Source organism: Ammodytes marinus, assembly GCF_949987685.1.
Source record: "Ammodytes marinus genome assembly, chromosome: 4".
In the NCBI taxonomy this organism is placed as follows: domain Eukaryota; kingdom Metazoa; phylum Chordata; class Actinopteri; order Uranoscopiformes; family Ammodytidae; genus Ammodytes; species Ammodytes marinus.
The window spans coordinates 15,088,741-15,113,530 of NC_137233.1; the positions used below are offsets into that span (position 1 = coordinate 15,088,741).

At 41.2% G+C, this 24,790-nt stretch overlaps 1 protein-coding gene across 1 annotated transcript in view; it reads left to right on the plus strand.

The window, feature by feature from the left end:
* Positions 1 to 24,790, plus strand: part of cacna2d2a (calcium channel, voltage-dependent, alpha 2/delta subunit 2a) — a gene marked incomplete at its 5' end in the record, with an annotated part of 142,254 nt that overhangs the window by 108,097 nt on the left and 9,367 nt on the right. Inside the window, 15 exons of the mRNA XM_080025334.1 lie at positions 341 to 472; positions 723 to 780; positions 10,493 to 10,543; positions 10,849 to 10,948; positions 12,376 to 12,537; positions 14,967 to 15,077; positions 15,901 to 15,979; positions 18,867 to 18,916; positions 21,313 to 21,402; positions 21,806 to 21,874; positions 22,533 to 22,607; positions 22,700 to 22,774; positions 22,890 to 22,961; positions 23,161 to 23,232; positions 23,422 to 23,483. Of these exons, the coding sequence (XP_079881460.1) occupies positions 341 to 472; positions 723 to 780; positions 10,493 to 10,543; positions 10,849 to 10,948; positions 12,376 to 12,537; positions 14,967 to 15,077; positions 15,901 to 15,979; positions 18,867 to 18,916; positions 21,313 to 21,402; positions 21,806 to 21,874; positions 22,533 to 22,607; positions 22,700 to 22,774; positions 22,890 to 22,961; positions 23,161 to 23,232; positions 23,422 to 23,483 (1,258 nt within the window). The remainder of the gene's footprint in view (positions 1 to 340; positions 473 to 722; positions 781 to 10,492; positions 10,544 to 10,848; positions 10,949 to 12,375; positions 12,538 to 14,966; positions 15,078 to 15,900; positions 15,980 to 18,866; positions 18,917 to 21,312; positions 21,403 to 21,805; positions 21,875 to 22,532; positions 22,608 to 22,699; positions 22,775 to 22,889; positions 22,962 to 23,160; positions 23,233 to 23,421; positions 23,484 to 24,790) is intronic.

Below are 24,790 nucleotides of genomic sequence, written 5' to 3' on the forward strand. Positions count from 1 at the left end.
TTACTAAACAGTTGCATCAGTAAATTTTTCAGTTTATTTTGTTGATCAAAAACCAATGTAGAAAATATATATTTGTTATTCATGACTTTTGAAGTACTGTCGTACAGCTGTTCAATATGCATCTACTCTTTTTTGAAAACTGAAGCTTTTTCTGTGTAAACCGTTCAACCAGAAAACAACGAGCCATAACTATATTTGCCTATTGTAATATTTTGTGTCTGATTGTGTGTGTGTGTGTGTGTGTGTGTGTGTGTGTGTGTGTGTGTGTGTGTGTGTGTGTGTGTGTGTGTGTGTGTGTGTGTGTGTGTGTGTGTGTGTGTGTGTGTGTGTGTTCGTACAGCCCCAGTAATCCTGAATGAGTTAAACTGGACCCAGGCGCTGGAGAGGGTCTTCATTGAGAACCGTCAGGAGGACAGCTCTCTGCGCTGGCAGGTGTTTGGCAGTGCCACAGGAGTGACCCGATACTACCCAGGTAGGTCACAGCCAGGTCACAGCCAGGGTACTGAGTCAACAGGCGGCGTTATAACTTACAGCAAGATACAGTCTAAATTGACCCTTGTGCTCCTTGGCTTGCGGAACATTGGCAATCTCTTATCAGATGGCTGTACTGGTAACTGGATAGACGGAATTAAATTATGATTACTTTGATATAATCTGATCTGATCTGAAATATCCTACAGTACACGGCACAGACTCTAACTTCTTTTTCTTGCTCTCTCCAGCCACTCCATGGAGGGCACCCAACAAGATTGACCTGTACGACGTCCGCAGAAGACCATGGTAAGTGTCATTTTTATCTGTGTCTGATTCTTTCACTATAAAAGCCTACTGGCCATTTTAGGAGGAATACTAAAAAAACATCCATTATTATCCTCATCTATTTTTAACATTGAAGTCATTTTCAGAGTAATTTATTTGCTCAATCGGTACATTTTGACTCTTCAGTGGCATTACTGTTGATGTCAAAATGACAGTTATATTATATTTAATGTTGAAATTTATATTTTGAATAACCAAAAAGAGAAGCTCAGGCCAACTTTTAGGAATAACAATCAAGGAAAAGTTGGGTTTGATGTCGAGAATTGTATTCACTGATTTAGGATTTCCACAACTCATTTAAGTTTGACTTTAACATAGTAGCATCAGACTACCATATTAATATAGTAGTCTGATGAGGAGGCTATATACATTGGCAGCCTAACGATAAGGTCAATTTGTATATACAAATTTGACATATTTCAAAGAATATACATTTTTATTTGCTGCATTATCTCAGTCCATATGATTTTAGCACCAGGTGAGTGTTGAGAGTTTCCGGAGTTGTGTATCTCAGAGCAGACAGCCGTTAACCAATACAAACAGCAGTGGCAAAGTAGAAGTGCTGAAAATTACAGGAATTGAACTTGTCATTGCAACACCTGTGCTGTCATGTTGTTTTTCTAAAATGGTGACAAACTGTAGTGAACTGATCTGAGTCTGCACACGTGCTGCAAACACATGGGAATAGTGTGTTAGAATGGTGGCACAGCCCTGTGTCCATACACTTTGCACACTGTATGCCTTATGATCAGTTGTTATATTTCTGATGATTTAAGGTCTTCATCTTAATTACCTTCATATTTGTTGCTCAGGATTGGAGTGAAAAGGAGTAACATGCTTTTATAAAACAATTTTGAATGATGAATTCACTGCTCTGGAAAAAAGGCTTTGACTCCTAAATCCAGCCTTGCATTAGGATTCCTGAACAGTGTTTTGTGTCGGGCTGCTGTAGACCTCCTGTGCTCCTTCCAGCCCGGAGCTAAATAATGGATATTGTTTAATGGAATGAGTTTAAACGCTTTTCTCACCCGTATTTATCTCACTGTGTGATAATGTTGATGCATTGTTTTTTTGCTACACGGGCAAAACAAGATAGGGGCTAATGGTTTTTGTTTTAAAGTATCCATCTCTGTGTGTGGTTTCCGGGGCAAGTGGGACAGAGCTGGACAGAGCTAGCCCTGCATTGAGCCAAGCAGCCCCTTCACAAACCCGCCCGCCCCAGCTTCCTGTCCATCCTTCCACGTTCACTCTACCTGCTACTGTCACATCGGCTTTGTGGCAGCTCTGCCTGTTGCCTGGTTACAGGTTGGAGTGAACTGGACATAATCATGACAGCAATGTTGATTAGACCTGACCCCGTTTTCCATCTCTGTCTCGGTCCAGCTCAATCTGAGTGGCTGTTTGAGGTCAGGCCAAGCTTGTCGGATGAAGTCAACCAGCTCAGACCAAGCAAACAAAAAGACAAGGAAGAGAAGACTTTGAATTGTGATTTAATTTTGCATGAAACTCAAGATCCAAACAACACAATGTTGAAATCTTTAAATGTGTAGCCACGTCTTACAGAGAAAGAATACAATTAAAACCGGCGCTGCTCACTAAAACATAAACATCTTTGTACATAAACCTGAAATATAACTGTAGTTAAAAATATCATAAAATGATTCCATAACAAAACTTCAACAACAACAAAATAAAAGATTCAAATCAATTAAGATCATCCCCCTTACTGAATTAGGTTCTCGCTTTACTGTTGTATCCCCTGTTGGATCAAAGAGAGAATAATCAGTCAGTAGCCTAGCCTAGTGTGTCCTATAATATTCAAATATAACTGAAGAATTTGATCCGTCAATCAGTTTTCAAAGTTATAGTATTTTCTTATTGGGGTGAAACTTTAGATCACATTTTCTGCCTTTTTCACGAAAACAATTTAAATTGAGTGATGGTAGGCCTATATACAATCTTCAGACTAACGAGGCGTTCCCTGACAGTTTAATTAAGTTAACACCAGAAGTCTCCTTATGGTGGTCCACCGTCACTGTAGCCAGTAATAATAACATGAGAAATGCTTGGAAACACAAGGCACTTTTGCACGAGGACAAGTTAATATACAAGGATTCCTGTCCGGATCTGTCAGACAAACAATTGAAGCACACCTGAGTTTAATTCTTTTACACATGTTTTGACCGGGGGAAGTTTCCGTGGAGACAGGAAGGAACTAAGGATAGAGAAAGGTGCTGGGAATGCTAAGCGGCAGGGGATGAGGTGCTGTATTTGAGCAGAGGAACACCTTGTCACCCCCCCTGCTCCTTCATGTTTGTCACCTCTGTCCAGCTTTTCCTCATGTCGGAAGCCTTTGACATTATAGTGGCCCGTTGCCAAGCAACTTGTGCCCGGCATTGCTGAGTGGCGGGGCCGTGGCAGGGAGTGTCATGATATGTCAGGTCAGACTTGTGTGATTATTGTCTAACATGCTGTCTCCTCGTCTGACATCCTCGGGAGAGGTTGGCCAATCACACAAGTTGCAAAAGCAGTCCACAGGGGTTAGGTAAGCCCGTCACATGTGCCTATGTGACAGCAAAGATGGCAGCATAAGTCACAAGGACGGTAACACAAGCAACAACAGAGGAATCTACTAGTCGTTTGGATGCTAAAACGAATGCAACTCATTCCTCTACTTACTTTATGATTGAAACTAACATTTGAATTATTCTCAGTTTTTGTGTAAGGGAATATAAACTGAAACTAAAAATTTTTATATTTGAGTAATTTTATAAATGGTAAATACAAATAATGTTGGACATGTTGATGTTGGTGAAAGTGTCTGGATGTGTTTCCAATGGCATCAGATGAGTGACAGCTGAAAGCCGGCCTTGCTAAGAGACACTGTCAACTAATTAAAGCACATCATATTGAGCAAAAAAATAAATGTTGCCTATAAGCTAAAATTTCTAGTTACAAATTATGTAAAATTTTTGCTGAACAACAACTTGTGACCACAAGTGAACATTACAGGATAATGGTAGACGCTACAACAAAAACACACTAGGGAGTGTCAGTGCAGAAAAAAGGTACAATTTAAATGCCACTTTTTTGTAAATTACAATTTTGACCAAGATAAACACAAAACAAACGGCAAGGAGAAACTTAAGGCTTTAAACAAGAGGGGCAAAAAGGAATATACTTTATGCTTGTTCTAATGTACAGTTAAATACACACTATCTCACACATCCTCATATACGTACACCCATCATCAGATCACATGGGCTGATATGCCATAGATACTGTAGATTCCTAAATACCACTTGAAGAGCACTTGCGATACACAGATACAATCACAGTTAACATGCTTCAGTAACATTTGCACTGAAACTGTCTCCGTGAAGAGGCCCCCCTGTCTTATATGCGATGCGTCGTAAAGGTAGGAGCCAGGATTCATGGGCAGTTTGTAGCGTAACAGACCTGTAGCTTTTTCTTGGGATGGACGGACAGATGGATGGCAGTGTGGCTGACCTGGCCAAAGCTATCCAGGTGCACCTCTAGAGAAAGATTGAAGGGCCACGTGCCTCTACAGATGGGCTCCCTTCCCCGTCCGCTTCCCCCACCCAACAGCCCCGGGAAAATTAATGTTCCAGTCAACACATTTAATTGTCTCCAATTGCTCTGACATTAATTATTAACATTTGTCCATTATAATGTCTGTTCGTGTTATCAAGGGAAGCGAAGCAGAGGGTGAATGGGAGGGAGAGGGAGGGAGAAGTGAAAAGGGCGAGGGGAGAAATAACCAGAGACAGGCGTGGAGTCCTGTTAGCCAAGCGTTGCAAAAATCCCATTACCTCCCAGGCTCACAACAGCATGTAGTCTATATCACATATTGATTTCTTCAAAAAGTCAATCTAACCTCTTTGTAAATATTATGACTACTGCTGGTCAATCCTCGAAGCTGCCCCCCTCCCCCCAAAATACCATTGCACCTGCACCTTTCATTCCATTCAGCCCACTTTTTCGTTGAGAAGCAGAGTCAGAAGAAAGACTAGAGTGTTTTTGGTGAGGCTGAAGGTGACTCATGGTTTTAGCAGTTTTACTCCCCCGAAGATGTGAGGGACACAGCAGGAGCGTTTTTATTCCATCTCGCAGCGCAACCGTACCAGACTAATACTTGTCTGCTTATAATTGATGCTGATGTTTTCCAATATGTGTGATTAATTCAATACAATGTACTTTTTCTTTCATAAACATTCAGCATAATATTAAGCTTGTTCTTTTTAGGCAAAACTGAAAATATGGAAATGTAAATCTTGGTACCAACACTTCCAATAATCAACAGAAAGTGGAATAAATAAACGGCAGACAACATCTCTTTCTCCTGCAGGCTCTCTGGGCGCGTCCTCCTATATTTTTTTTTATCTTAATTCAATCTTTATTCGCCTGCCACATCCACAGGAGCACTAAGAGAGCAGCAGTCCATAAAATAATAAGCCCATCAGCACAACACAAATCCACACACACAGGAGAATGCACAAACACACACACACATACACACACTGGCAGTCGTTCTGTGTTATATACAGTCCTCCCATTATTCTGCTATTATTTACATGATGCCTGCATATCAGAGCTCACTCTGGGCGGAAAAATGTGCACATTACAGTGGACAAACAAATACACAATACAAATGGTTCTATATATGTATCCCACAAAATATGTGCCCTGGACAATGCAATAAGGTCAACAAACATGGTTTACAAAAAAAATGTAAACATTAACACACACGATACCATGCACACACACATCTCAGAACAGCTTTTCCTCCACTCTTACTGTAGCATGATAAAATGAGCCCAAGCCACTCCATATGCGTCATGCTACATGTATCCCTTGCATGTTTCTAAATGTATGTAGTAGATAATTCCGCCAGTTTAGATGTAATACAAAACACTTTGTGGAATGGTTCAGGGTGCATAAACACAATCTCCTGAGAGAGTTAGCCCCCCGGCACAGTTAATGTATTGATTTCACAGCGCTTCGCCATGATAAAACTATTTCCTGAATTCCAATGAGTCTCCTCTACCAGGCTGCTGCAAAAGGAGCAATATACAATCACCACAACGCAGAATATGTCATTGTGTTCATTGCTAGTTTAATACATTTCTCTTAGATTTATGGGTGCTGCTGGCAGCTTGTGAGGTTGGCGTGGCTGCTTTAATCCGCTCTCATTTAGAGCGATAGCTCGTTCCACCCCAGTCTACAGAGCACATGTCTACTGCACACACAAATCAGGCTTTATCGTGATTATACATATAATAATGATATGAACCCGTTTATATCATGACATACATGACTTGCGTAAAGGCTTTCTGGTATTTTTTTATGGGCACATAAGTCTCTACAGCTGCTGTGGCCAGATTTGCTTTTCAATTTATTTGGTTATTAATATATCATAATACTAAAATAATAGTACTAGCTTTCTGTTGCAATGTTTGATAAAACCTCTACGCTTTGCTGAAGGCCCGTGCTTAACGATTATTTCCCTTATCAAGTAATCTGTCAATTCTGTCTTTGGTTAATCAGTTCAATGTGATGTATATATGTATTGTTTATTTTGTCTGATCAACAATTCCAAACCAAAACAGATTAATACATTTAAATGAGATTGCCTTCTTTAGATACTTTAAAACTACACTAAGGGCCAGATCCACTATATGGATTGTGCGCGCTAATAGCTCCAAGATTTGCGACAAAATAGCGCCTGAAATCTGTTTTATCACTGTATCCGGAAAGGAAGATGTATATGCTGGTGCTAACACGTCCACAATGTTTGGCAGCTGAGTGAAGTTTGCCCTTGTTTTGCGTTGACGTGAGTAAATGGATCCCTTCCGAGGCCGGACCGTTACAGGCAGCAACGTGCGCTTTTATGCATTTACGCACTGGGCCATGGCTGCTTCATAAAGATATACGTTTATTATATAAGTACACGACCCACTTCCTGTATAATTTTTCCCCATATTAGGACTTAATCTCAATTCAATATAATTTAAAGCTCTCAAGTGTTGAAGAGACTGAGGGAAACAGAGAGAAGGGGAGTATAGAAAGATTGCACGACTTTAGTACACAAGTTTCATACGCGGTCTTTGAGGGTAAGGTTCTTTTTGCAACAAGGCTTATTTGCATAGAAATAGAGCAATTTTTTAGCTGGATTTTGAATATTCCCTCATTAAATATATTCAAATGGAGCAGGCGCACCGTCTGCGCTGTTTGCTTGGCAGGGCAGTTTCAGTACAGTCTGCGCACATTTCCGCCTTTGCACGTCCTCTCTTGATAGTGCGATATTTTTTTTCTCATTTGCTTAGCGGCCTTAAAAGCGGAGCAATCCTTTAGTGGATGTGGCCCTTAGTGTATAGTGACCACATTTTTGGTTGTTTTATTTTTGCCATAAGCTGGACCTTCCAGTGGTGGTTAACCACGAGCAATTGCAAGTGACTAGTTGCATTTAATATGCATTATATTTGAATTTAAAAATACAGTATATACATATTGGACAGGTTAAATTAAAGTACTCAGTTGTACATCACGATTTAGACCAAGAAGAAGAGCTTTCATATCTGCTTCTCACAAAGTTAAAAAGAGCTGACACATTCTCATTTCTCATATGTAATTACACTAGTGATATCAGAAATAAAGTGCAATCACTGGATAAGACGGTTCAGCCCCAGTGGTTAAGATACCAACTTTGAGCATACTGAAGGAGAGGCCAAAGGCTGATATGTTGTGTCTGCCGGCTGATAGTTGTGTCGAGGTGGGACAGGATGGGCGACCGGGTTGAGCTCAGCACCAGCCAGGCCCATCTGCTTGTCACCTGGCCTTGGCACGCCGGAGACTGGGTAATGACAGGGAAAGAATGGCATCAGTGGGCAGGAGCTGAGAGGTAATTACTAACTGGAATCCATGCAGAAACAACACATCTGGATCCATGAGTCGAAATGTGGAGAATTATGCACCGATACCGGACTCAATTCGTGATTTTTATCTGTCACGAACGTAGAACTGCATATCAGCCCGGGGACTGAAAAGCCTCAACTCCAACCCGCTCTCTCTGATCCTGATGTTCTTTGCCCAGAAGCACAGAGAAAAAAATTCAATTGTACTTGTAGGCAATGGAGAGGGAGAGAATGAGAGCAGTGCTGATACTACCAACACTATCTGTGGGGAAAAATCAGCCATGGTAGCACTATATAGATTCAGTGTTGAGTGACGCTATCCCGGCTCCTGTGTTACTCTTCTCTACTCCATCACCGCTCACACATTCCTCCTAAACCCCATCACTACTGATCAACGCTGCTGCCTCTTTCACAGTCGGAGAGAAATGATATGCTTTGAAAGTTATATTTTCTCAGCAGATTTGAAGGGCCAAAGCTAGCTAAGAGTTCTCCATTGTGAGATTTTGCGTTGGGTGGGGAAGATGACCTAGTAATAGAAGTCTGCATTGCCTTTATAATTAACATTTAGCAGCTTCAAAATAATCGGGAGTCCCTTTTTAAAGGTCTATTCTCCTGTATGAGAAATGGACTGACCAGAGAAGTTAATGAAAATCTGCAGTCGGTCAGAAAATGACCCTCCTTCACTCTCCAGAAGGGGGATGTCTCCGTCCATGAAACCTGAGGTAGTGGAGCCACGGGGCCTGCATTCTGGTGGCGTTTCAGTCAGTCCTGCATCGATGATCGCATTCACACACACACACACCCCATCGACCCACTCTGAAGAAAAGGGGCCGCCGCTGTGTGGAGTCTCGGGTCTCTCCTCCTCTTCCTCTCACTCCCTCAAATTAAGATTTCAGTAATTAAATTGATAAAAGTCATGCATGCCAATACGCCTTATGGTTCCAGACCTGATTTCATACGCCACACAGTTGTGGAGAGCTGCCGAAGTTCTACCTTTGATGTGGCATTCTTTATTATTTGAAAATAATTGGATTCTCCCTCCCCCCCACTCTCTCTCTCTCTCTCTCCCTCTCTCTCTCTCTCTCTCTCACACACACACACACACACATTTTGCCCATATTCACTCTGGGAATGCTCAGTTAATCGACCTCTTGTGAGGCATTGCTGGTGCGGAGTCTGTGGGTTTTCAGGCAGCTTTTCGGGCAGAGTAGGCCCTTGGTTGTGTCGGAAGACGGATTTGAGCAGCCCAGTCACTGTGCTCGGGGACATCACATCACTTCACTTCACAGGTCAGGGGTCACTCTGCAGGTTGGAATGGTGCGTGCCAGTGAGCGGGAGCAGTGAGACTTGGTGGGGGGGAGGGGTGTAGCCTACCGGGTCTGTGTTGCTCTACCTCCGTATTAGCTTGGCCGAGCATAAGAAAAGAGCCTCTCTGGCCCACAGGCAGCTGGCTTCCCTCCACACTCAGCAGAACAGCTGATAATCAGCAGAAAGAGACCCCTGATGATTACTCTGCCTCTGCCTGAGACCGTTGCTAACTGCTTGCCTGCTCACTCTTCCGAATGTCAATCTAGCGCTCACATTTGAAGCCCCCTCCCGGTTCCCAGTGTGCTACATAAACGCCTACGACGTCCATCAATCTAAGCTCTCTTTGTATCAAGGGTAAATGTGAATTGAATTGAATTGTCATCCTCTCTATCAACTGTGGACAGATGTCGTGTGTGCACCTTATCCAGGCCTAGTTGCAAGTTGAGTGCCGTATCTGCCTTGTAGACCTACATTGTGCTGTAGCTGACACATACCCAGAACAACCTTAGTTTAGAAAGTGGCTTTGCAGCAGAAGCATAATGGCCCCAAACAAAGGGACCGCCAGAGTAAATAATGTGCGTGACGCCCAACTGATGAGTCATCAAAGGAACAAGAACATCAGCTCTCTTTTTTCACTGACAGCCCTTGGCTCAGCACAGGCCCTCCACACAGGTCAGCACCACTCAGACTGCTCCTTGACTATTTGTATGTAAATTCAAAGTGACTTAATATAAATAATCTCAGACTGTGTGAGGCAACATAGCATGACTACAGAAAATTGCATTTCAACAGTTAATTTATGCTTTATTTTTTTGTGTTTTTTAGATAATTACAATTACGGGTTCTACTGTTCTGTCAGTATCGCAAACAAATTCAGTGAGGCAGTGTAAGTGAAATTACTTCACTACAGCAAATTCACCTTTGAGTTGTGAATACAAATTTGACCACGTTGATTGTTTTTGAAAACCAAATGTATCTACCTTTTGGCAGATTTTTTAAAGAAACTGTTTGGAAGCAGTAGTCTTGTTAAAGGACTGCGTTTAGAGTGGCGGTTTATGTGCTAAGGAGGTTGTACAGCTCAGTGCAGGCCATTGTAGTGATTGTGTTAAATTATACTTATACCATAAACTAGCAATTACTTTGGCTTATGCAGTAATTATTTAGAGTAGACATTGTTATTTAGTGAAGAGGAGTATCCCTGTTGAAGTCGGCTGACAGAAGCTGTAGTCAACTCTGGAGTATATAACACAACTTATTAACTCTTCTAAGCACATAAGCCCTTTTCGGTGTTCTGTAGCTTAAGTAGGCTCAGCTATGGTCGCTCCATATTATCATGGCTCAACTCATTGTGACTTTGGCTCTTTTCTTTAGTGCACTTCTCAAAGATTATTGGAGTAAATTAAAGCCTGTTCTTTGTGTCTTTTGTCCAGGTATATCCAAGGTGCATCGTCTCCAAAGGACATGGTCATCATTGTGGATGTGTAAGTGTCTCAGTCCTCAGTCGATCTCACTGCCTCTTATTTCAATATTTCTCCCCCTGGCTGGAGTGGGTGTCTCCTTCAAAGGGCGCTAGTGCCATCTGTTGGTCTAAAGAAATCCTAAAGCTTGCAGAAGGCCATCAATGATCAGTTCCTCACCTTAATGGAAGTGCCATTGTATCGCCCATCTTTAACATACTGATGTGATTTTGAATGCAGGCCTACATATTAGAGGATTTAGAGAGTAGTACCGGTTAAAACCAGTCCAATCATAAATGAGCTTCATTGAGATAATTTTTTTTCTGCAGGAGTGGAAGTGTCAGCGGACTCACTCTGAAACTGATGAAAACCTCTGTCAACGAGATGCTGGACACTCTATCAGATGACGACTATGTGAATGTGGTCAGGGTAAGTAATAGATGAATGATATGAATCACTCACAAACGCAACAATGACACAAATATTTGTTGTATTCATTAAGCAGATGATAATCAAGCAGGGAGTCAGTCAACAGCACATTGTGCTCATTCTGGTCCCAGTTGTTTGCTTGCAGTGGGAACAGTGCACTTTTCTCATTACAGGTTATTTGCTTTTTCCTCCAGCACTGTTGTCCATGTGGGATTGTGCCCATCTCCCTCTTTTACTCTGCTGATTACCCAGCTCTCTAGGACTAATGTTAACAGCATCCTATAGGACAGACAACACACACACACACACACACACACACACACACACAAACATCCACACTCTGTGGCGCTGTGGCGGCTCTGTTTGGAGACTCCCTTCAGTAATCCTTCATAATCCATTGCTCTTAGCCACTGTATGCCTGTAAATCCTAGCTCTAAGAGCAAGAAATGAGCATGGTAATCTTGGTGGGAACTCATCTGATTTTCACCCCTATAAAGAAAGTTAGGGCTTACAATAGCTTGCTGTGAATTATTTGCTCATATAAAAGTCATTAATAACCAAACATGAACTGAAAATAATCATCAAATCCTTTTTCTGGCGTCTACTTCATCACTCTTCTTGTGGCCTCACTTCTGTAATGACAATGTAATTAGTTAGATAATACAGACTGTATTCCATAGGACTCAATTTCTTATTTATTATAGATAGTAGATGTAATCCTTTTTTCATAATATTTTCTTTTAAAGCTACATTTTACCACACAAGAAATGTGATATTAAGCAGTGACACAGTGATGAATACTTTTGTTTGTTTGATTTCTTTGTCTGAATATTTGAATATGACAGAACAGCCAACCCATGAAAAATGTGAGCTTATCTCGCACATTATGTTTGATAGCTATCTGTCTTGGAAATGTCAGTAGATTTTGAAGTTGACCTTCATGTAGACACAGCATTTGAAACTTGCTATTACAGACTTCGCTGTTAATATTGCAATCATGCATTGACACTGCACACAAGTAGGAGCCTATACGCAACGTGCACACCCATACACCACACACAAACAAGAACACACACACACACACATACACACACACAGTTTTAGCCTAATTTGGTAGATGAGATGAGACAGGTGATATTACCTTGGCTGGGTTTCTGTTCAGTGGTTTGCTCTGGCGTTTCAAGTGCACCTGTTCTTTGTGTGGAAAGTTGTAATTACGAGTGTTTACTGCCAGCCAGAGAGTAGCAGGACAGCTTACATCTGCACACACCCACGCCTGCATCATGTCGCTATGAACTGCTCACTCATATGATAAAGGGAAAAAAAGAATATGCAAAAATACGCATCTAAGTACATTTTATGGTGTTTCTGTCCAGAAAAGCAAGTATGCAGTGTGCTCATGTTTGTCTTTGTATTTCCACTTCTAGTTCAATGAGAAGGCCGATGCTGTTGTTCCGTGCATCAGAAATTTGGTCCAAGCCAATGTTCGTAATAAGAAGATCTTCAAGGAGGCAGTCATGCATATGCAAGCCAAAGGAACCACAGATTACAAGTCTGGCTTCACATTTGCCTTTGAACAACTTCTCAATGTAAGAGCCAACATGCTTTTCAGCGAAGGGCAATGCAAAGGTGGATGTAAGTCTGTTTGGGTTTGTGGGCCTCCAGAAAGCCTTCAATAATAACATGCCGGAACTATAAAGCTCCAGCATGTTATTATTATGCATCCTGTCGGGGTTACGTTCCAATCCGATTAATACAACTGAATTAACAGTGATATAACGGTGTTGACAGTGAGTTGTCCAGGTTTGTATAAGACATTTCCAGAGCGCTGTCATTGCCAAAGATAGGTCTGATAATAACTGCTGTTGCTGTGGCGTCACGCTAACGTTTGCAGCAGCCAGCACAGCAGTGACGTCTGTCAGCAGCAGCAGGCGTCCACGTGCTCTCGACACAGGTGCTGCCTCAGCTCCGTATGCTGCTGTGTATTTTAAGAGGCTGCCACCCTAATGGGCTCTGATGGGATGATTGATGAGCGCAGCCCAGAGGAGATCAGCCACAGACACTTTATATTCCTCTGGTGGGCTTGGAGGCAAAGAGCCAAGTGCCAGCTGCCCCCCTCCCACCACCACCTTGCCTTGCCAGCAGAATGAGAAATAAAAAGGCCCCTTTAATCACTGTCTATAGCAGACTCACACCCATGATTGGTGTCAGACGCACAATAAAAATATGTAATTGTAGCAATATTATTTATCTTTATTAGAATCTTGTCAGATTGACACGCCGCTGGCCTGCATATCAATGGCAGCTGTCGTGCAGGCAGGCGGGGGGGTTGTATCAAAGCTGAATGCTAAAGACTGGCGCTTGGCTGTGAGGCATATAGACCTGAAATCCTTGTGAAAGTGCTTCTGACACAATCAAATTTTACGCTAGAGTGATGTTGTATACTTCAGATGAAAACCCTCAATTCTGATGATAGGAGGACGTCTATGCCTACCAACTACATTTGTAAAGGTATGATGAAAAGCTAAGAATAAAAGTTTAGATGGATTTACTGCAATATAGAACAAAGAATAATATAATAACATGATGTAAAAACTATATGTAGACATTTTACCTCAGTATGGAGGGAAACACATTTCCAGAACAAATCCCTGTCGTCTATGCCTAGTATACAATGCATTGGTAGATTGCTCTTCAACACTAAAGATAAAAGTCAGATACAGTAGGATGGAAATGTCCCAGAGTTCATCAGTACTTAATTAAAAAGCCACAATACTAAACAAACTCAAAACACAACCATGTAAACATAAGGAACATATGATATGTAAGTGTTTAATATATTAAAGAAGGGGTTTGGTACATCATGGCCAGACCTTACCAAATAACATGGTGGTGAAAGTGCATTAAATAAATAAAAATAATTACATAATAAAAAAATAAGGATCACAAACAAAAGTGGAAGGGCAAGTCCACAATGAAATGGAAGTAAAAGGAAAAAAACCCTATGAACATAAGGTCCAATGAAGGGATCTCAATCTCCCAAACAGTCGTATCTACCCAAGATGAAATACGTATATAGAGTGAATCTACCATGATACAGTAAGGCAAGGCAAGGCAAGGCAAGTTTATTTATATAGCACAATTCAGACACAAGGCCACTCAAAGTGCTTTACAGGGGCAAGATTAGAATACATAAAACACATTATAAAACATTTAAAAGCGAATAAAAGAAGCAAATAAAAATAAAATTAAAATTAAAACTCGATTTAAAAACATAATAAAAGAAGCAAATAAAATGAAAATTGCAAGTTAAAAAGGAAACAAAAAAGTCTTCAGACTCGATTTAAAAGAACTGAGAGTTGCAGCAGACCTCAAGTTCTCTGGGAGTTTGTTCCAGATTGTTGGTGCATAAAAACTAAAAGCTGCTTCTCCTCGTTTAGTCCTAACTCTAGGGACTGTAAGTAGACCTGTCCCAGACGACCTAAGGGCTCTGGACGGTTCATAACTTATCAGCATATCAGTAATGTATTTTGGCCCTAAACCATTTAGTGCTTTATAAACCAACATCAGAATTTTGAAATCAATTCTTTGAGTGACTGGAAGCCAATGTAAAGACCTCAGAACTGGGGTAATGTGATCCACCTTTTTGGTCCTAGTGAGGACTCGAGCAGCAGCGTTCTGAATTAGCTGAAGCTGTCTGATTGATTTATCTACCATTGCATCCAGACAATCTTTAAAATCTGAAGCTGTAGATATTTTCCAATGCATTGAAATAATTCTAAAGCTGTCATCATATCCTTATTCATCCGTATCAGGACCATACACATAAATTTAAGCGTTATTGTAAATTTATATAATATTCCCTTTCTCTTTGACATATTTCCCACAGCTCCACGCTGTTTAAAATGGTGTTTTTAGCATCATCACCTTCCCTTTTTATTCTTGCACTTTTTCTAACCTGTCTCCCTGCCACTTTCTCTCTTCTCTCCTCCCTCCTTTCTCTCTTTGTGTGCCACAGGAGACTACCGCCCCAAGGGCCGGCTGCAATAAGATGATAATGATGTTTACGGATGGCGGGGAGGATCGTGCCCAGGACATCTTTGAGAAGTACAACTGGCCCAACAAAACAGTGAGTTTGTCCCCATAAGGCTGTTATCTATTCATCATATCCACAAAAAAAAGAACGTCTTAACAGGCCCCCTTTTCCTCTCAGTCTCCCACAGTATTCTCAGGACATTGTCTGGTTATCGGGCAGGCGGTTGTGTCATTTAGGCTGTCAGACATGGCCAGGCACTCCAGGCCTTCTTCACTTCCACTTTGGGCTGTTTTTATTCTGGATTATTCCTCTTGTGATTCATCTCTTGTTCCCTTCCTCCCTCCCTCTGCCTGTCTCTCTCTTTTTTCTCTCTTTTCGCCTGTCTCTTTTGTTGTTTTGCTGCTGGTGTTAACGGCTTCTACCTGCTGACTAATTACACTCTTTATCACAAGTGTCTTTTAAAATTGCAGCGGATAGATACTCAGTTTGTGTCTGCTTAGTTCCAGCCTTGCTGTCACTCCGAACCCAGCCTTTCCCCATTTCCACATCAACCACCAGTAGAACTATCCATTTCCCTCACGATGGCTGCATGTTATACAGCAATAATCTGATTTCAGACATCTCTCTCACTTCACTGACGTGTTGGAAACTGTTGAGTGAAGTGACTGGGAGGTTAATCTTAATCAAACTTTTTCTTAAGCATACATTTTGTCCATTAGTTGTCACTTTACAGTATCCTTATTGCCATCCAGGAATTGGTTTGCCTTGTATTGTTTTGTTATATTCTGTTGTTGATGTCTCTGCAGGAAGTTGTTATTTTTATTCTGCCTGTTTCTTTTCTGCGGCTGCTTTAATGTTGATTGTTCTATTTGTCCTCTCCGTCTCCCTCTCTCCATTTGTCTTTTCCTCCATCCAGGTCCGTGTGTTCACCTTCTCTGTTGGCCAGCATAATTATGATGTCACCCCTTTGCAGTGGATAGCTTGTGCCAATAAAGGTAAGTCTATGCAGCCTTTCTATCAAAGCATTTGTTTTAAATGTAAAATATATAGGAGTTAATATGGGTTTTTCTGGCTGAAAAAGGCTCGGTAGGTGGAGCGGTTTGTCCGTTAATTGCAGAAGAAAAAAAATAGTGATTTTATAGATGGACAACATTTTTACCATTGTACTTCACATCAATTGGTTTCCACTGGGTCATATAGTGTTAGAGAACAGTAAACAGTAAAGATGCATTTGTGGAGCATTCTGGTGAATTACATGGTCTGAAGTCAAGTCATTGTCAATTGAGAAGTACGAAGTCTACTTCAACTTGACAATGCATACAATCGATGTTCAAACACACAAGCAGTACACAACAGCACAGGTAATGTACTCCATAATTATTCTGCACTCCCCTATTCTGTTTAGGGTAATTGGCGTCTATTCTTATCCCAGCATTAAGGCATAAGGTGCTCCTGTCATAGGGCGAACAGTTATTGATAGAACGTATTTTGGATATTGAGCTAATCGACTATGATTTTGACAACATTTTAACATTATGTGAATATCAATAGGATAAATCAAGATATTAAGACCTGCCTCCACCATTAGAAACCTGTCGTTCTTCCTGCACGAGTTGGCGAACTAGAACTTGTATTAATCCAAAGCTGCCACTGTCCCTAAAACAACCCTGCAGCAGTCAGCCGTGCCTCTGACAGACAGTCTGACAATCCATATGATCCAGCTGCTAACCACTTTGTCTGCATGAATCCCATCTTGGCTAAGGTCGCGTAATCCCAACCTACCTTGCATTGTTGTTGCTGTGCCTAGTTTTGAACGCTGTTTTTTTTTTTTTTTTTTTTTTTATCCGCAACCCACTCCTCGTTTCGTGGCTTTGTTTCTCGATGTTGTAGTTGATCTGAAGTTGCGGCTCCTTTATGAGGCCTTTAGCTGTCTGTGTGAAGCCTAAGCTAACCGCTGCTACTGATTAGCCTATTGCCCGTGGAGCCAAGTGCTTCAGAAGTATCTCCACAGAAGTTGCTATTAATTAGCGGGAGGTGTCTGGTAGCAGGGTGATTACTGTGCCATCTCCCTGTCAGGCTGAGGAAAGTCCAGGATTACGCCTCTGTGCCAACATGCTCTTTGCTGTGTTAGCGACTGTGTAGTTATTACCATGGTACTAAAGTCTATGCCAACCTTAGACAATAGTGTTGACACGTCAGCCTCAATGGAGCTGTCCTCTCATATCTTCAGTACTTATTACTCTTTGGTATCTCACTCCAACAGAGCCAGCTCCCTGACACTTCCACAGGCCCTAACCCTTCACCCGTGACATACGCACATTTGACAAACAGCCGTAACGCACACACGCACACACGCACACTCACAACTAGGCCACTTGGAGATGCTGGCTGTTGTTTCACTTGAGCTTCAATGCCATCTTAAGAAGAAAGTAACCTCTGTGTGACTCTGAGCACAATGAAACCATTTCTCCATGCTCTAACACAGTGTAACAAAATCCAAAACAGAATGGAGCGTTATCTTAAGTAAATAGGTGAAATGGAGGATAAAAGCAGCAAATGTGATATAATCCATTTCTGATCCTAATACTTCCACAAAAGTGCTAATCCGAAGCTAGGAATGAAATATCCGAGGAATTTATGATGGTCTTCAATAACAGAAAAAAATATCCTTGAAAAACTTAAAAAATACACCATGACATTTTTTCTACAAGTCTATTGGGTAAACGTCTAGAGGTTAATACAGTGTCTCAACCAAATATTGATTTATAAAAGAAATTAATACAAATACAAAGTGCCTGCTGCTCTCTATAGGTGGAGAAACAGCACATATTTTATTTCAATTATACCTACATACCTTTATTACCAGTTACTTTATGTTGACAACATTAAAACACTATTCAGAAATGAAAAGGCTTGACATATTTTAAACTCAATGGATGTAGTATTTTTACAACCCTAATCAAATGGACCACACTTTCTGTAAATTACTTCATAAATCTAAGAATGGTGTGTATGGATAAACGGACTTCTAATAGTACAGAGGCATCATGGAAATGAGTTCCATACGGAAAATAGCTTATTGATTCAATTCATAATTGCCCTTCACACAGCAGATTTCTTTTGTTAACCCACACAGCACAGAGGAGATATACATCACAACTTTTTTAAGTTACCTCCTATATTTTACCTTTATTTTCACCTCTTGTTGAGCTTTGCCCTATACCACCACAGATGCCCACCTCTCTGGCATGCTGCCAAAAGCACCGGAGAAAAAAAATACCCTTGCTCTGAACCAAAACTATGACAAATGGCTGTGCCCTGTGTGCGTGCATAATGTCTGTATTCTCATGTGCGGGGAAATGAGACGGAGAAGGCATATATCTCGACACACACCACAGTGGCATAATGTGTCAAAATAATGAGAGTCATCTTTGCCTTTTAACATTCTGGGGATGCTGTCTCTCCATTTCGCAGCTCTTTGTATAAACACTCATGGCTTTAATAACTTGGGGAGCGCGGCATGGTTATTGACCCAGTCGGTCCACTCTCCTCCATTCCTAATCAGCAGCCGCAGTGCCTGGGGCTCAGCATTACCAATGAGCCTCTGCATTTACATCCAACAGCACAAGGGGTCAATGGCTACCAGCTCTATAGTGCCTGCATGGCCAAACATCATCAGCCCAAGATGATGGCGTTTACATATACCTTTATAACATGCACAAGATTAAACTGCAATTTCCAATCACTTTTGTCCACGCCGTGACTGTTTAACTCGAAAAATGTAGACTAGATAGGACACAGCCAGTCACCATGAAGCTGGCCCTGATACAGCAGCTCTCACAGTTGGAATCGTGTATTGATCCTCTCCTCCTTAATCTGCAGGTTACTACTTTGAAATTCCATCGATTGGAGCCATCAGAATCAACACCCAGGTAAGATATAGAGGGCAGTTTTATGAATCCACAAAAAAAAAAGGGAAAAAAAGCTGAATATTTTAAGCGGGGGAGCTAGTCCATTGTTCCTTCATGGTTGCTTTGATGATAATTACACAGATTGCAGATATGCTTTTAAGAATTCCATAACAAAGGGGACAGAAAGGCGACACAGCTGGATGACTGTGGAAAAAGAGGATGTGACAGAGATGGAGATGGAGTTATTACAAATAGGGTTGCGGTCTGTCTATGACAATACTTCTTCTGGACGCTCTAAAATAAAGACTTTCTCTCTTTCTATCTCTTTCTTTTACTTTCTCTCTTTTACACACATACCTCTTGTTCCTCACACAACCAGGGCCCTTCTACACACACACCCCCTCACACACACACACACACACACACACACACACACACACACACACACACACACACACACACACACACACACACACACACACACACACACACTTGCTTGAGGCTCTACTACCAGCTTCTAGAGGCCCTTGGGATAACCTCTTTTTCCAGCTATAGAAATTGACTCAGGGAGGCAGGGCAGCTACCGTGTACCCCTCCTCCCCCCTTCTCTCTCTTCTTTTTTCCTTCCCTTTCCTTGCCTTCCCTTCCCCTCCTCCTCTTCTTCCCGCCACAAGCCGGGTATAGCGATCCGGGCCCCGGAATATACTGTACTATTCCATTAACTCTGACATATTTATATTCTCAGAACTGCCACTTACTCTTAATAGGTTTTTCTGAAGGTGGGTGACTGCAGCTCTTTGTATAGGCCCAGAAGACACATTATTTAAAAGTGCTCTGCCTCTCAACGTCACCGGCTGACGACATAGTCTCACTTGACTAAGACAGCAAAGTTCGAATAAGAGATGGACCAAAGATGGGAAAAAATATTATTATTCATACCATCCAGAGTCATCCAATTATGTAGAAACTAAAGAGTAGATTAGTTTTGAAAACTACATTGTGTGTTTCTGCGTGGTAGCCACTTAATTCATTAATTGTGGCATATTTGTAAAGGATCTCAGTGGAGCAACAATAACAGGCCTGGCCAGGTTTGCCTTTAGAGGAAATGTGCTGATGAGTTTACTGTGTGATCATCTTTTTGTTACGGTATCCATGACCACATATCTCCGGTTGCTGACTTTTTTCTGTATCCTCGATTGTTCTAGCAGGGTGTAAAATCTCTTCTTTATCCCGTGCAAAGGTCTGGCTGTCATTGTCTTGATGGAATATCTCCCTGTGGCGCGTTAAACCAGACTTTTATTGAGCTAATAATAGAATAGGTTACGCCTGTCAGCACCTCACTGTTCAGGCGATGAAAAACAAACGCTCAGAAGAAGCATGATACTGAAATAGCTGTGTGCTTATACAGGGCACCCCATTTTGTATATTGAGTATAAATACAAGGGTCAACCTGTGGTAATGTTCCCCTTGTCACTGCAAAATTATCTGAAATTTGTCATCATGTGAAAACTTTTTTTTTTTAAATGACCATTTGACCCTGAGAGAGATTCTGCTGATCCTGTTTTTTCTTTTTTCTTTATGCATTTTAATACATTTTCTTGATACATAAAAAAACAGGGATTTGGCATTGTAACTCCCTGACTGCTGAATAGGATACTGAGAAGGAATTTGGAGCTTTTTGCGAATGTTGGCAGAATCATACACATGCAGTTTAACGAGATTTTTTTTTTCCTTTTTCCTCATACTAATAAGTCACTGAAGGCAGTCTCACAGTGTGATGGTCCTGTCCCCAGCAGGCTTTTTCTCCCTTTCGAAAAATGTGCAGTTGCCTCATATGTCACAAGGTCACTCATTCAATAAGTTTACCAATTAAACACTATCTCCAAAATGCCAAAAATCAATAGCTTGTTTACCAAAAAAAGACATCTCAGCTCCTGTGCAAAGTGGGCTCATGAGAACAAAAGAAATCTAATGAATATGATGTATTACTAGTAGACTTAACCCCTCACCTCTCTTCTCACTCGCTGAGGGACATTCACACAGCGTCGGCGATGACAGTAGAGCCTCTAGGAGAATGGCCTGTTTGCACGTCGTGCCATTGACACCCTTAATGTGTTTTTAATAGCCCCCTTCATAATGATGAAAAACAGCCTTGAGTGTCTCAGGACTGGAGGCTTCATGGCTCGGCAGGACCGTTGCTGCTGCCGATGGCCCACTGCTTTATGTGGTGACAGAGAGGAAGCCGGTCAGGGTCTTATAGTTTTATGACAGATGAACGTTGGAAGGCTCTTCTAGCCTCTCTACTTTTAATGCCACGCCATGACAACCCCTATAAACGTCACTTTGAGTATGTGTGTTTATTGTGTGCACTCATGCTAGCGTGTGTGTGTGTGTGTTTTTTTTTTTGCCTGGTGCAGGAGTACCTGGATGTTCTGGGTCGTCCCATGGCGCTGGCTGGGCCTAGAGCCAAGCAGGTGCAGTGGACAAATGTCTACCAAGATGCTCTGGTGAGTGAGTGAGAACTTAAAAAGACATTTTCATTAACCCTTAAAGCAACCTTTTGTGGGATTTTTCCAAGTGTTTCTCCTGAGGGCTATAGTGCAATTTTCGAATTCAATGTTTAGTTATCTACTCCATCTGCTATGTTTGATGAGAAAATAATTAGCGATTGTTAAAGATGTTTTACGGTATGACAAGTTGTCACATATAAGATATAAATATAAGCACATTTAAGTTATGTCTCTAAAACAAAATCCTACATGTGGTTTTGTTGTCACAACCTTTTAATCTACACAATTTCACTTGTATAATTATATGTTTGAAATTTCAGTTGCTTAATTTGCAGCTTCTTGTATTTCTTTGGATTTTTGATCATACAATATATAAAAAACATCTAACATGTCTTACCAGGGTTTGGGTCTTGTTATCACTGGGACGATGCCAGTCTTCAACCTCACTGCTGATACTATGAGCTCTCAGGTAAAAAACAACTCTACAATACAAGACTTCCACCTTAAGATAACAGCACTTTTCTCACTTACACAGCATGCAGTATGACTCAAGCCCTCCTGGCTCGTTCTTTGTATTGAGGAGTCTTTTACCTTTTATCATGATGTAATAACATTGTTTTGGCTGCTATTCATGCGGTTAAGGTTATTCAAACAGAATCAGGATCTGGAGAGTAGCTCTGTGTCGTATCTTGCTGCTCTCTCTGGTATTGACCGTCATCAGTCATTTGTAATGCTGTCCACCCATGCTGCTGCTCTTCTTGGCAACACCTCCCCCCTGAGGTGACAACAGACATTACAAGCACCCATCTGTAGTCTCTATTATCATACAAGAAAGCACAGCAAATGCATCCAGCTTTCAGTATCCATGACCAGAGTATTTACTCTGAGCTTATCACGCAGGCTTAAAGCAGTGAAGCCGCCGCAAAAAACAACTAATTTGAAGATAAACTTATTATTTTTTTAAATAGACTAATCAGATTGCACACAAAGTGATAAATCAAAGATGGCGGAGGAGATGTTCGGGATAATCTCACTACACAGCTACCAGCTCTCTCAGATTACCTGAAGCCAGTGCATTTTGTTGAAGGAAATTCTAATAATCACCTTGTATATGTTTCATCCCGCAGAACCAGCTCATCCTGGGAGTTATGGGAGTAGATATCGCAATCAACGAAATCAAAAGGAAGACACCTACCTACAGAGTGAGTATGCCGTTCATTCAAAAATCACTCCTATCACTTTCAATTTGGTGATCATTTAATGACATCTCCATTCACTATATTTCTGTTTACAGCTTGGTGCCAATGGCTACACATTTGCTATCGATCCAAATGGCTACGTTCTGCTGCATCCCAATCTGCGCCCTAAAGTAGGTCCCACTACAGTACCAAGAGTCTACATGTTATACCTTCTTCCTGGAGACTGATGTTGACTCCCCCCCCCCCCCCATGCGTTTTCCCCTCGTTTTCTCTCTCTCTGTTCAGATCATTAACTTCAGGGAGCCTGTCACTCTGGACTTTCTGGATGCAGAGCTGGAGGACAGCAACAAGGAGGAGGTATATAAACAACTTCCAGAAACATAATCATTACTATCAAGTCATGTAGTTAATATTTGTGTCATTACTTCATTTTATCCATCACCTGTTTTTCCCTCACTTAATGTATCCGCATGCCTCCTCACGCTGCAGCAACTCACTCTTTCCCTCTTTCTCTCTCTCTATCTCTCTCTCTCTCCCTCTCTGTCATGTCTTTCAGATCCGTCGACAGATGATTGATGGCAGATCAGGGCAAAAGAAAATCAAGACGCTCATTAAGTCAGTTGATGAGGCAAGTCATCAATATATGAGACTCAATCATGATCCAAAGTAGCACCTTCCTGAATGGTGGTTGTAATGAATCTGAATCACTCAACAGTTTAGGATCTGTTGTTTTTTTAAAATCTCCAATTACTGGAAGAGACACGCGCTGAGATTATGACGTTGTTACTTATCCCTGTACCTTTGTGGTTTTCAACAGAGGTACATCGACGAGGCCATGCGGACATACACATGGACGCCGGTGGACGGCACAGATTACAGGTATGTTGAACATCAAACCATGTGTCACCTGACCACAGGCCCAAAGATTGCGCAACTCGAACCTGTGAGTGAAGTCCAACTTTGATACTTTGTTATTCGCCCAGTTTGTGTCAAACACAAGTCTCAGATTCACGGTTTGTCAATTGTTACTCATAGACCGGCAGTGTTTGTGAACCGTAGCTGCCACTATCTCGCATTTTGAATGGATTCAAACCTATCACTGATTAAAGGCAACTCGATAATACGCCTCTTTTGTGATAACATTAAATAATTACTCGGGATCACCAAAATTTAAAGAAATGTTTTCCTTTCTTCTCAGAAATCTCAACTGTTTTTCTGAAAGCGCAAGTGAATGTTTTCCTTTTTTCATTCTTAAAACTTGATTGCACATTTGATGTTGGATCATAATGACAGTTCCTACAGGCTGAACTTTGTAAATTACAGTTTAAAATATGCAACAGTCCCACACATGTCTGATGTGTGCTTTTTCTTTTTTGCATCAGCTGGCAGCGGTCCTGGTCCTTGCTTAGTCCATATGAGGGTTTCCTTTGCACAATTTTATTTAAATTAAATTTTAATCGAAATTTCACTGAATTTAACAATCAATAAAAAAATTTAAATGGACCTCGAGTCTCTTGAATAAAGCTGATTGATTAACAATCCTCATTGTGTTACTGTTGTGACCCGAAACAGTCAAATCTAGTCTCAAGCCGTCTCGTCGCGAATCTTTGGTGTAGACGGGCCTTAACAGTCAAATTCAAAGCTCTACTCTGCATCATACACTTTAGGGCAGCAAATGGGACTTTCTTTGCTTATACAAAAGGAGATGTTGGTTGTTTCTTTAAGCAGAAAAAATATATAATGCAGGACTTTATATTATAATCATTCATTTGTATTAGTTATTTTCTCTCCATAAGTACTGGCCCATCGGCTCCAATTATTTTACATTACTTAAAGGGATAGTGTCTTATTTTCTTGTTACAAAGTTGTGTTTTCATTCATTGTTTACTCTTAGGTCTAAAAACAAAGGTGTGTCAATGTGTTTCCTTCTTAACAAAACATTTGGAAGTCAGATTTTTTTAAACACTTTATAACCTGAATTATTGCTATCTATGTTTACCCGCTAGCAGCCTTCCTCTTGGCAACCTTTAGCTGGTGCATTGGAGTAGGAGAAAGATACCGGTGCCAACAATGTGTATCACGTCATCTATTTATCATGAGTGCATGTGCATCCTTGTGTGCACATATACAAACAAAACCGAAATCTCTGATGAAAAAATTTTGCTCTACAAGTGGTCAAAAAATCC